We start from the raw sequence: 14,051 nt of genomic DNA, 5'->3' as shown, positions 1-14,051 counted from the left end.
GGGAATGAGGATGACAGGGCCAAAATCCTATCTGAAAGTTTGTGCTGGTCTGTGGAACAGAGGTGCTGATGGCATTCCTGGTACAGAATGTAGAATGTGCTTTAAGTTCCTTGACTTACAGTCAGAAACTGGGCTCTAGGGGCTCAGGGCCAGTGCGACTGAGAAGACAGAGGTGCTGTCACGGATGGTGGGAGGAAGCTGTTGCAGCTCTAGCTCTGCTGTACGTTGCACCTCACCACCTATGCTACATTTTACTTTCCTTCCTTATCTGTCTTTCATATACCTGTAGATAAGTTCTGAAGGGATGTCTGATACTGCACAGTTGTACTTTCTGGTCCTTCTGCTTGCACTTCCTGCTGCAGGACTATAAGCTTCTGTTTTGGAAAAAAAAATCCTCCTCTGCTGCCAAACCCTCTTCCAAGAATCCTTGCTATTGGTGCTTGTTTGCCAGTCTTTCAGCTGTGCATGCTTGTGTCTTTGAGCAGCCGGTTTCATTCACATGTGCCGGCACCTCTAAGCCAAGAAAATTGAATTGGCAGCTGTTCCCTCCTCAGCTAGGTTGGGGACCCAGCACAAGGAATGGCTAGCAGCTCTGTGCTTCTCCACTGACACAATGACCAAGAGCTGGCAGCATGCCCAGGAAGAAAAAGAATAAAAGTGAAAATATCCCTACTGCCTGTTGGCATCTGAACTGATGGATGAGGAAGAAGCAAAGGGGGGTCTGCTAACTAGACCTGCTAATCTGTCAAGCTAAGTGTCTGGGTTCTGGCATGTTTTGAAGAGTTCTGTAATGCAAAACCCCTCCTCCTGGAAACTCGACTCCTAGAGATCCCCTCCTTCCGTACAACTGTTTGTCCTTGATTTCTTCCTAGTCCTCAGAAGAGGCAAGCTACTCTTGAATGAAGAATTCCAGAATAATCTCTAGACAGTGTTATAACCGTGACCAGAGGCAGGATCTAGTCCATTTGGTGACATAGGTTCTTTCATTGCTTTGGTCCCCGAGAGGTCTAGATTTCACCATTCTGGCTGAAGCTATGCTGCTATGCTATCAGTCACACTGATCTGCCCTTTTTTTTCTTTTTTTTTTTTTTTCCCCATGATAGTTCCTTTCACACATGCTTTTCTCCCACAATCAAAGCAAATCTGGAGTTTTCAGTAGATTCAGATGTGATCAAACTTGGTGAACACACAGGAAATCTCCTTGTACTACTACTACTACAACAATCTCTGCTGTGAACCTGGCTTGAGCCTGGATTTAGGAAGGTTCAAGTCTCCATCAACCTCTCATTATACTGTCAAGCTTTTTTGGGTATGCAACAATTTGAAGGATGGAAGCGTTCTGCCATATTATTGAAACAAATTAAAGAAAAATCATGCAGCCAGAGGGATGATGAAAAAAACACAAAAGGATAATAACTGCAACCTGTTGTCTGTGTACACTGTTGGGGGAAGAGAGATCTACGATTCTGTGCCTGTATTGCTTATAAATTTTACACTAAGTAGTCACAGAAAAGACAAACAGAGGGGGAGAGATAATTCAAGGTGTAGAGACCAGAGATTTGTGGTTTCCACGCCTAGCTGAATTCAGTAAATGCAAACCAAAATGTTGTTTTCTTTTTTTCATCTGTCCTCAGAGATTTTGCATTTCTAGCCACCCTGTGGCCCACTTCATGGTGATGCCTACATTTTTGTGCACACGTGTGTATACTCCTTAGGTACTCTATGGCCTCATCATGAGGTCTGTATGGAAAGTGACAGATCCAGGTTTGAACGATTTCAAAATCAGGAAGAAAGTGGATTCAGGTGAATTACTGCACAGAAAAATGCTTTAGCTACTGGGCTACTATGTAAAAGTTGCTGACCACACCATGACTACCACCACTACCATTATGTTCTTGAAGAAAAGTGTGACTACTCACTGTAGGCATATGGACAATCTCATCTTTCCTAATGAATTACACTCCCGGGCAGACTTGGTCTTGGGGTCACTTAATATGTAGATCTGAAATGGCCTCAAGCAACATATAGATGGCCATATACCGAGATGATACACAGCTTTTGAGCCTGTTTAAAAGAGCTCTGGACAGAGGATAGAGTGCCTATAATATTTCAGATACCTCACTGAGTTAAATGAGTGTACATGGATTGTTTTCTTGCATGTGTACAACAGTCCAGGTTCCAGTTTTGTGTTATCTTGTATTTTCCCCTAAGTGCTCTGTAAAACTAGTGAATTAAGACCTAGAACTTTATTTTGAGATAGGAAAGAAATATTACATATAGATGACTGCTGATTAAGAGAGGACATTGTGAGGCTGCTCACGTTTACAGGCATTAGTCACTGGCACAATCAGGACTACTACTGAGCATACTCATTCTGATCCATGACTCACTGGATACCATTCCACTGTCAGTTTTATATCTACTTTTTATGTATATACAATTTTATATAGAGAGAGTTTATTTCCTCTATGTTTGTACATTGTGCTTTTCCTTCAAAGGGGAATTCTATTCAAAGATTACAATGTATTCAAAATCACAAATGGTATTTCTTTCATGGCTAGAAATGAAATATTTATCATCTTTTACTTTATCTAAATTTGTTTCTTTTTCTGTATTAGGTGTCAGAAGTCGTTGAAAGGTTTCCTGTAGTCTGAAACGACAGAGTGCCTCATATAAAGGACACCTTTATTTTACACCTAAGGAATAATGCTTAATAGGTATTAATGTGAAGAAATATATTGTATGGTAAAGCCTTTGACAGACTACCAACCTTCTGAACACCCAGAGAGCATTTAATATTTGTCTGATCAGAAGCACCTAATGTCAATGCACATGCTACAATGGAAACTCTAAGACAAATACAAAGTTTTGGTATCTGTGTTACCTGTACATATACTATAGCATCTGCTATGGTGTTTGTCACTCTTCTGCTTTCTTGCTGCTCATCTCTGAACATAAGAGCTCGTCCACTTGTTTCTAATTCACCTTTCCTTTCTATCTGGAATGCTCCTACAGAACTTTGTACTGAAAGAGCTGGAGTGCAGCTGGACATGAAATTTTTTTCTCTCATTGGAAGCACACTAAAGACATCCATTGGGCAAAACATCACTCTCTTCTATCCAGACAGGCTTGGCTACTATCCTTACAAAAATGAAGTCACAGGAGAGGCATTCAACGGAGGACTCCCCCAACTCTCGCTCCTGGAGAATCATTTAAAAAAAGCCAAAGAGGACATCCAGTTCTATATTCCTTCAGATGAACAATTTGGATTGGCTGTCATTGACTGGGAAAACTGGAGACCTGTGTGGATAAGGAACTGGGGATCAAAAGACATTTACAGACAGGAATCCATTGAACTGGTTCAGCAAAGAGACCTCAGTCTATCAGAAGCCGAAGCCAGGACTATAGCTAAAATGGAATTTGAAGCTGCAGCAAAATCAATTATGTTGGAATCTTTAAAGCTGGGCATAGAAATGAAGCCAAATCGTCTGTGGGGATATTACCTTTATCCAGACTGTTATAACTACGATTACAAACAAAACCCACATATTTATACAGGAACCTGTTTAGATATTGAAATAGAAAGAAATAATGAGCTTAATTGGTTGTGGGAGGAAAGCACAGCACTTTATCCATCTGTCTATCTAGAGACAGCCTTAAGATCCTCCAGAAATGCCCAACTCTTTGTTCGCAACAGAGTTCAAGAAGCCATTAGAATTTCCTATATCTCTAATTCTACTCATCCCCTTCCAGTTTTTGTATATACACGTCCAGTATTCACAGATGTCTATGAGGAATATCTCTCCCAGGTGAGTGGAGCTAGACCTCAAATATTTCAAATTGAAGTGGAAAGAAATTACCAGGTGACACGCATTTAGCAAATATGCTAACTCTTATCAGAAAAAAGTGTGTAGATTTTGTATAAAAAACTAAATTAATCCACCAAAGAATTTGATCAAACGGAATACTAAGAGGTCTACTTTCAAACCTTCCTCTTTATATTTATCAAATAGTGGTTTATTCTCTGAGTAGTTCTCACATGCAGCAAAATATTACAAAGCTATAAAGTATATTTAGTACATTAAGTCAGAGGAAAGGAATTTGAGTAACCTCTTCGAAAGAGAACTAGTAAGACTGGGCTAGCCTAATGTCTGCTTTTTAGGCTGTAAGAAAAAACAAAAGGGAATCTTTTCCTTAAAAATAGGTTTAAAAGCTAGTAAGAAAATTCTGTCCTTAGTTGTACTCGAGTAGTTAGTCAAGGTTAGGCTCTGGCTAAGGTCTAATCATCTTATTGCAGTTCTGGCTACACTCTTGTTTTCACATTTTTATATACACCCAGCCTATCAGAGATGTCACCAGTCTGGGGAATCTCTTCCTGGTCATCCAGGCCATGAGGAAGGGGAAGTTAGAGGTTGTGGTCCTGGTGACTGCATTGTGTCTGCTGTCCTCTCACAGCCTAGATGGAGCATCACCAGGCATTCTCTCTCAGCTCTGTGGATACCTTCAGGGAGCAAGGGTTGTTGCCAGGTCTCTGCTGGGCTCCTAGTTAATAATTTAAATACTATAATCCTTACATTCTTCCTTTTCATGTGTTGTGCCCCACAGTAAGTTGTTTTTTCCTTGTTCTTTTTCTACCCATAATCCTCTCCCATCCCAGATGGGCTTTATGATTTTGTTAGGGCTGGGCTAATAGCTGACCCTAAAAGGAGAGCTGAACAGAAACAAATTTCCCAAATCAATCACTGTAAAAGGCCGGAGCCATTCTGTGAAGAAAGGAGATTCCTATTGGTGAAAGCTCTTTCTCTTCCTACTTTTCTGCTTTAGCACTTTCTGGTAACTGACTGTGCTTTCCAGCATCTGCTTCAGGCAGCATTACTGAAATCAGTTACTACCAACTCTTGAGCATCCAGGAGGCAATTCAGCAAAATAAAACTTAAAATAGTTGGAGGAGTGTACGTCATATGCCTAATCACTGTCTCAGTTTTACAGCCTTGTTTTTCTAACCAGATGACATACATAAATTGGATATAGTTGGCAACATTCTCTGGCATCACCTGTGCAACCCAATCCCAGAATAAAATACTGTAATTGAGAGCACAACGTTTCCATCATGTGTAATTGCTTGCTGTCTTCAAAGTAGTTATTTTGGATATGTAATTTACTATATGCATTATACCTTTTGCCCTTATGTTATAGCTTACTTACATCAGTATGATTCTTTGCATGTTTTCTCTCAGGAGGACCTGGTAAACACCATTGGAGAATCTGCTGCACTGGGTGCTTCTGGAATTGTGATCTGGGGTGATATGAATTTAACACAAAATAAGGTATGGCAGATTAATTATTATATGACATTTTTAAAGAGCAATAAAGTGAAAAGGATATAAAGCATTATGATTACTTACATCATATCTTCTGCTTTTAAAATGATGGTTCCATATTGCCAGCAGTCTTGTCTAGTTGAAAAACAAGCACATTTGAGGCTTATGAATATTGTCATTGACCACACAGAACAAGAGTTCAATCTTTTAAAATATCAGTGTTGTCTCTGAGTAACTGGACAAGCTACCACGATAACTGTAGGCAAGTTAACATTTGTTTAGTTAATTTAAGGAAAGAATTCCTATATCTTCACTACATTCCAGTCATGAGGCACAGGAAAAATGACTTGTGCTTGCCCAGAACAATTTCTAAAAGACTTTTCTGCTTTTTCAAGCGGTGCACTTAGCAACAATATTTAAAGCACTAGGAGTCGTCAGTCTGTGAAATTTCGGCTCTAGCCTGTTCTGTGTGTTGTGCGTAGTACTTTGATTAATTTCATTGTAAGAAAGACCTGAGTCAGAAGAGGGAAAAAAATCCAGTTTGTTTTAGGAAGGTCAAATACATAGTTTGAGAAGCATTTTTATAAGGATGTTCAAATAAATCTTTCGAACAAGCTCATTCCTACCCAGGCAAGCTAGATATAATAAACTACTGTATGGGAACTCTTCTGAAGTCTTCTAAGAGCAAAGAACTGAAACTCTTCGGCACTGTTGGGCCTCCTGTCATGGAAAGCATGGCCAAATAAACCTGCAGCTCTGGAAGGGTCAAATTCCCCAAAACATCCCACTTTGACTCTGTTTTGTATGTCCCTGCCTTTGAGAAAGCATATCAGTTGCACCTGAAGCTTTTTTGCCCATTACCCCAATACCAGAACATAGAGGAGCAACAACTTTTATTGCTTGAATTTTGAGATCTGTACGAGCAAACAGAATTTTCCACAGCCCAGTCAGACTGTATTTGTGAACTAATCGCACCTTTTTTTTTACAGCTATCACAGTCAGTAGCCTTTCAGCAATGAAATATTACTATGAGCCTCACTTCTGCAAGAATTGCATCAACCAAAATTTTCAGGCAGGGTTTTTATATACACCTAAAAGAAAAACAAAAAAACTACACGTACCTCAGATTCATGGAGTTGATCTCCATGGGTGTAAATATTAGCTGTATCTATGTGTGGCATTAGGCAAATGCCCTAAGGAGACATAGAGTCAGAACAAAGAAACTGAGTTCGCAAACCATCTAGTTATTAAACTGTGCTAAGCATACACAGAATATATACCAACTCCATGATCAATTAGAACGATCAGTTCTCTTAGCATACTTTCCCTTTGACCATCCTCCCAAAACGCTTTCCATTCAAAAATGCCATGAAAGCTCCCTACTCCTGCAGCCTAGCTATTCAGGTCAGGGGAAAACTGCAGAGTCTTACAGAGATGATTTGATAGAAAAATTATTTGTTCAGGCTGAAGAAGTGAGATTTTTTTCAAGAGCCCTTCAAACCATTCAGGACACATAAAAAGGAACTTTGATCCTTCATGTAACTTCTTTAAATGCATCTGATCCAAAATGCTACATGAAACATACAGATAAAATGAAAGCTTAAAGTCTGCTTTCTGATATAAGTGCTTTTCATAACACCTCCAACAACCACCCAGCATAAATTTGCTGTGATCCTTGAGCTATATAGCAACTTCTCAGGCAAACTTCCAACAACCAGTCACAACTATTATCAAAACCTCAGGAGAAACGTTCATAGATATCCATTATGGTACTGTTATTAGAATGACAGCATTTTAATGGTTTCCATACCAAACACTGCAGATATGACACTCTTTTCACAGAACACCTGTAGGACTCTGGACAACTACCTTAGGAGGACTTTGACCCCATACCTCATCAATGTCACAATGGCAGCCAGAATCTGTAGCCAAGTGTTATGCCAAGACTCTGGTGCTTGCGCACGGAAAAAATGGAATTCCAGTGACTATCTTCACTTGAACCCTGAGAATATTGTCATTCAAATGACAAAGGATGGAAAATACACTCTGCAAGGGCAACCAGCGTTTCAGGATCTACAAACATTCATAGAAAAATTCGATTGCCACTGTTATGCGGGGCACAGTTGTGAACCTAGGGTTGATATAAATGACATCCATTACCTCCATGCTTGCATTTCAGAAGATATTTGTATTCACATATCCTCAAATTCACTTTCTAATGTAGAAGCCTCTGAAGAAAAGATCCTGTCTAACAGAACTGTATTTTCATCTACCTCTCAGAGTAAGATAACATTATCTACACATCCTGAAATAGAAGATTTTCAATCTACCTTCAGAAATACTATACTCAATATAACAACGGCAGAATATAACACTGTCACAGCTGCCACTGGATATGATTTAGAAGCAAATAATACTCGTACTTTCAGTAGTTCTTCATCCTATAAGATAAGGATGTTTAATCTGTTTTGTTTAATTCTAATTTTGAAAACCTTGATATAAATGACCCACAAAAGTGAGAATAAGCTTTTCCCTGGCTGTGTTTGAAATTCTAAAGGTTTGTATTTACACCGAAAAATCATTCCTGAAAGGCATAAAACAGCTGCAACTCTGTGGTCTTATCTTTATCAGGTAACCTTTTCTATTCCATAGGTGACACTTCAGCTTGAATGTATTTCTTCAGTTTAGTTCTATAAACTACTATTTGTGCCAAAGATATACTGGTATGTATATATTGATTTTACCCCATGAAAGGATAATCCAGAATAAGGAACATTTTTTTACAGTTTACATTTTTAACAGTTATATTTGAAAAAAAAATTATTGATAATGATGTTTTGTATACTTCAAGCTAAGCCAGTTAAATACATCTCAATTTGGATTTCATTGAGTCTCAGCAGTCAAAAGGTTTGATGCTCTTTGCAGGAATTAATTTCATTACATAATAAAATTAGCTCTTAAAAATATCTGTCTTAACTTTAGATCTGTGGGACTTAGCAGCATAAAATTTATCTGATTAATGTAATGTTTCTCCACTTTTCACAATATCTACAGGGACACTGTGGTTTTTCTTTTAATTAAATATATTCATAACTCTTCCAAGGGTTCTAACTTTAATGTAAAAGTTGACTTCAAATATTACAGCTTCATTATTTAAAATTTGAGCTATAGCAGTTCCTCCTTCTTTCTTTCTTTCTTCTCCTCTTCTTCTCCCAAGCCCTCCGACTTGTTTCAGATGTTCCCGCCTTGGCTTTCAGTTGTTTTGTCTGGCCAATACTCACAACCCATCTGATCTGCCTCTGCACTCCCCACTGGCACTGGTCACTAGTCCTAGTTTCTCCAGCCAGCCAGCCCTAGCAACAGGACAGGACTGCCCACAACATTTGGACAAAAGCCTGTGAGCGTGGGAATTTCTCTATGCCTATTTCCTGAGCAGCCTCTGGTGGAAACCAGTTTGTTCCCTAGCAAGACTCAGCAGTGGAGGCTGCAAGATGCAGAGATGCTGGGAACCTGGGGCTCCTTTTCTTCATTTCCAGTGCCCATGATTCCCAATCTCAGGACCACCTTTTTGATCCAGCCTGCTGATGGAACTAAGACTATTTGCTTAATATTATTTCATTGCCAAAAGCAATGTTAAAGTAGCAGAGATACCTCAGAAGAAAACCACCCCCAGTTTCCTATCAAGAGTCCAGTTATGATTTATGTATAGTCAGTTAAAGCATTTAGAAGCAATCAACTGCAGTTCATTTGATAAAATATCCTTTCCAGATTATTATGTCAGATGCTTAATAGACATCTGGACTTCTGATGGGTGAAGAGTGGCTGCTGGCATGGATAAATTAAAAAAGTCTCCCTAAAGCTAGGCATGATCTGCATAAATAAATCACCACCTCCCACAGATACAACCTGCCTCACTAATGGAAATACCTGGTATTTCAATATGGTAGCCCTTTATTTACGAAAATTGAATGCCTAAATTTAGCAGAAAACACATATTATATCCACTGCCTTTGAATTTACAGGTTGTCAGTCATAACAGACATGCAGAAAAATAGGTAAAGGCTTTAGATTTAACATGGAGAAATAATATTTTATGGCTTTTGGACAACAAGTTACCAAGAGGAAGTGACAATTTTCTCATCGCAGTTATGGTGTTGAGTTCATAAGTCAAGGCTATTTCTGCCATCAATGTTCCAAGTAGAATAATGAATAAAAAATGCATATGTAGCGAACTGTCCAGCGCAAAAGAAGCCAACTGGTTTTGATCACCCCTGTAAAAACGTAGTTTCTTCACTGCAGCTTTGATTTTGGTTATTTGATCTTGGGTAAACAAAAGCCATGGTATGTCTTCTGCATAATTAATTCCTGTGCCTGAGGTCCCTCCCTTTCACACTGGACTTGTGATAACTATCAAAGAGTTTCTAAAAACTGGAAACATCACTGGTAATGTCTTAGTGTATTTTGTATGACTTACATGAAGTTCTATTTTTTCAGCGGAATGTTTTAACATGGTTAAAATCTTATGTTGACACACAGCGTTCTAGTTCAAACACTGCGCTGCTTTGTTAAATCACAAATTGGCAAAGTTTCCTGAGGTTAGGCTTGTTCGTATCTAGTGCTCTGAAAGACACTAGATCTGTAGCACTTTGTGATAAGAGAGCTTGCAGGTTCACAAAATCTACAAGTCTTGCCATAAATATTTTTGACTATTAGTCAGCCAAGCAATAGCAAGCAGAGCATTTGTGATGAGGAAAGCGTGAAATCACCAGAAAAGGAGGAATGAGAAGTTAAAATCACAGAAGAGTTAAGACAGAGCACCCAGGACCTCCCAGTGGATGTAGAGGAAGTGAACTGAAGAAGTGAAAGAGTGAAGCAACAGGGAATGTGGACAGACCAGTCTCTTCTCATTCAACAGTTTTTATCTACCTAGTATTTAATACAGTCAACCTTTCCCTGAGGCCCACTGTAAAGATAAAGGAACACAGTAACTGATACGATAGATTAGACCTATTCATTTGATCCCATCTCTTCTTTTTTGAGAGCAGCCAGGACCAGAAAAGTAAAAGGAAGGTGTGAGGAAAGCAGACTATTGTAATAAAATGTCCACAGAAATGTGTCTTCCTAAGCTCCATCCATAAATATCATTTGGGATATTTATCTTACCTACATGTATCTGCAATTCATGCTTTAAATCCTACAAACTTGTCATAGGGACATTCAGGCCAGCTACGTGCTGTGTAAAATTACAGTATTTTCCAAATATATTATTTTGCTCTGTATTATATATCACTTGTCTACGTTCTATGCTAAAAAGTCACCATGGAGTCAGCGAGTAAGGAAGGAGAAAAGAAGGAAAATGGGTGCTATGCCTTGCATTGCTGGTGACTCTCATGTTCAAAGCCAAACATGTATTCTTCTAAAGCAGAATCCCCCCCCAAAAAAATCACCTTCCATTCACTGTATTTCCTGTAATCTCTAGTTGTCTCTGTAGCCTTATAGTTTCAGTTTCTTATGTTCTTGTATTTTTCAAAAGATTAAATACTAGAGGAACGTTCATTTCACTTTGATTGCCATTCATTATTTTGTACTTCCATCTTCTAGGCAGAATTCAGGCTGGCAATACTTAGGGGCTGGGAAACGCTAAAATGGGTTTGATGAAGTGGTCTAAATGAAAGTCATTTAACTACCTCCAGTGCCCTCCGTCAATGTCTAGAAATTTTGCTAAAATTTTAATTGAAATTCTGCTTCTCCATCTGAAGAATCTGGATCTAGTTTATTGTGTTGCTTATTCTGGGACACCCAAAGATACTGGCTCTTTTAAGAGACATGGCTATTGGCACTTAAAGAATCGGAACAGAACTGAAATCATAGCCTAGTCCCTGCCTTACAGTTTCTTGCTTCTCTGCATTAAAAATTACAACATGGAGAGAGATTTTGAGAGACACGCCAGTAAGATCACTTTGTAGACAGGCTCAGATGTGACTAGCATCCCAAGGAGTCCAGCAAAATTTGCTTTAATCCCTGCATCACACTGGGACACCCTGTTGTATATATATATCAGCAAAGAATTGTGTGGAAGATTTCAGACCTGTGCAATATGCACTAGACAACTCCCAGACACAGATTAGATTTGTACGTGCACCTATCCATCGCTTTTTAATAGAAACAACAAGACAGCAAAGACAGTTACATAATTTTAAAACATATTCAGTTATGGAGCATTGATGACCTTTTTAAGAAGACAACTCAATTCCGTCCTTCAAGCGGAATTAAAGCTTAAAACTTTAAACACACTTAAAACTTACTTGAAAGGTTTTCCCAGTATGCTTGTGTTGGCCCCTTTGCACTGGCAGATACCCATTCTGCCAAAGCAAAACAGCCTAAAAAATTAGGGTCTGAGATTTCAAGACAGGTTTCATTCCAAAGAATAATATTGATACAAAACAATATTTATTGTGTAGCTTAAAAATAATTACTGCTTTACTAAACAATAACTTCATCTTTCTTAAAGAAATTTCATTTTTGATGTTCATTCTTGGCAGTTTTTTTCCTGTCCTATTGAAAACCATTGTATAGGTGGCTGGAAACAGATTCAAAAAGCTTATTGGTCTAACTTCATCCCTTAACATTTCTAAATGTATCCCGATGTGTGGCTATCCCAGACCCTTCTGTCTATTTTTCTGGAAAGACTCCACTGAAATTTAACCCAGCATCATGGTATTTTTCTTAGTGAAGATAGTCATGTAAATATATAGTATTTGAGATCAGTCCTAAGTTTTTGTGTACACCAGTCAAGGATCTGGGTCTTTAGAGAACAGTTCTTTCATTGTAGGTGTTCTGAACCTTTCACAGCCACTTTTCTCTTCACTGTCAGTACTACTCAGGACTGCAAAATCTTCTTGCATTTGTTGTCCCCTTGTTACATACGAGAAAGTAAAGGGCACCTATCAATATTGGCATCCTTAAGGGAATAACTTTGGTTTTCATTATGTTCACTAATGTGTTACCACCATCATGGTATATTGATTATAGTTCTCCTTGGCCAGTAGTAATTAGATAACATTTTTCAGTGTATACTTGTACTCCCCTTAGTTTATAACTGATAAGGTGTTTATTGATTAGTAATCAGACACAAACAGACAGTATGAAAATTAATGTTAATCACTACTTTATACGTTCAGCCAACATTTTGTTTCTGTGCACGCAATTCCAGAGCGTGGTGTTCAGCTGCATATATATGCAGACATCAGATAATATGCAGTCACCCTTCTCTGCCTTTGGTTTCATCTCAGAAAATACATTATTCAACAGAACTTCAAGATCCTGCAGAAGAAATATACCATATGTTGGCAGTTTCCTTCTGGAGCGCACTGCTTCCTCAGGCTACTTGCAGGTTGAGACGAGATGATAGCTTGCCAGTGTCAAGTGATGATTTCCTGAGGCAGGGACCTAACCACCACCCTTTTAAAGGGAGGCTAAGGGCACCCTGCAGTCCCACAACGATCATATTGTTAATGTCACAACAAAGCACAAAGCACCTTACTGCTGTGACTAATAATACACAGATTTAGGCTGTAAGCCCTATGCGTTGTTTCAGTTTTCCTGCTGCATATACCAAACTTCAGTATCCAAAATGCAGAATTCTTGAGTTAAAAACCTTAATCTGCCCTATTCTGTCAGTGTAACAGTCCTTACAGAAATCCTTTTTCACTCCTTTCACTGGAGCATGAGCAAAATTAAGATACACACTAAAGAGTCTCTGAGGCTCCAGCCAGCAGCGGGCACGGACGATGCACATAGACACTGGCAGGTAAATTACAATGCTGTCACTGAAAAGTTCAATACAGTCTTTCTATTCTCTTTAGTAAAGCAGCTGCTTGACTCTGGCCTACAAACAGAAAAGACGACTAGTCTCTCACTAATGCAGTGTCTCATTAGCAGAAAAGATGTACAGCTTATTCTACTGGCTTTTTTCCCCAAACAACTGGTATATCAGGACAAACCTGAAAATACCGGAGTGAGACATCACCTCTTCTCATGCTTTCCTCCCTGGAGATTTCATTCAGCTGAAGGTTTCTTCTCATTAAGATCTTCAGCTGTCACTAAAATCCATGCTTAAACTACAGATAATGTGATCTGATCTCTTTGGTAGTACCCCGAAATAGAGATGTGGGTCCCAAACATCTTGTCTCTACCCAAATATGGAAATATCTGGATATGCAGTGTTGGTTCAGGTCATTTTATTGACTATGTATTTATGGCATCACCATCATTGTTGTCTGAAACATAAGATCCATTGTTATAAATTTTTATAGCACAAATAATTCTCTGCAATGGAGTAAGCTGCTTTACTATCACTTCAGAGACAGAGCACTTGGAAGACTCAATATGCTAGGTGCTACATGGCCCCATAACACTGCTAAACTCATCCTGAAGTGTGTAAATCTCAATAGAAAAGACAGAAAAGTGAAATATTTTACCAGTGGTTAAATGTTTCCCAGAAAGATTAAGTGGCTTGTCTACAGTCATACAGGATAATTAATTGTGGCCTCCTGTGCCCCAGCTCAAGCTTTTAGCTACAAGAACAAATGTCCTCTGAGCTGCTAATTGTAGTAAGGTAGCAATATTTTTACGTACAATATTCTATTACCAAACTGTCTGCAAAATAAAGAATTGCCTTTCATAATGATATAGTTTTGCAGGAGGTATAACAGATTTTAGAACAGTATA

The 14,051-nt window shown here is 38.7% G+C and overlaps 1 protein-coding gene across 1 annotated transcript; it reads left to right on the top strand.

Annotated features, from left to right (window-relative positions):
* The first annotated feature begins 2,840 nt into the window (after positions 1–2,840).
* Positions 2,841–7,823, top strand: SPAM1 (sperm adhesion molecule 1). The gene is made up of 3 exons (XM_068401349.1): positions 2,841–3,809; positions 5,238–5,327; positions 7,164–7,823. The coding sequence occupies exons 1-3, from the start codon at positions 2,841–2,843 to the stop codon at positions 7,821–7,823; spliced, it is 1,719 nt and encodes a 572-aa protein (XP_068257450.1).
* The last annotated feature ends 6,228 nt before the right edge of the window (positions 7,824–14,051 follow it).

Source organism: Nyctibius grandis, chromosome 5 (assembly GCF_013368605.1).
Source record: "Nyctibius grandis isolate bNycGra1 chromosome 5, bNycGra1.pri, whole genome shotgun sequence".
NCBI classification, from domain to species: Eukaryota; Metazoa; Chordata; class Aves; order Nyctibiiformes; family Nyctibiidae; genus Nyctibius; species Nyctibius grandis.
The sequence above is the reverse complement of the archived record's forward strand: the minus strand, read 5'-3'. Positions and strand labels throughout refer to the sequence as shown.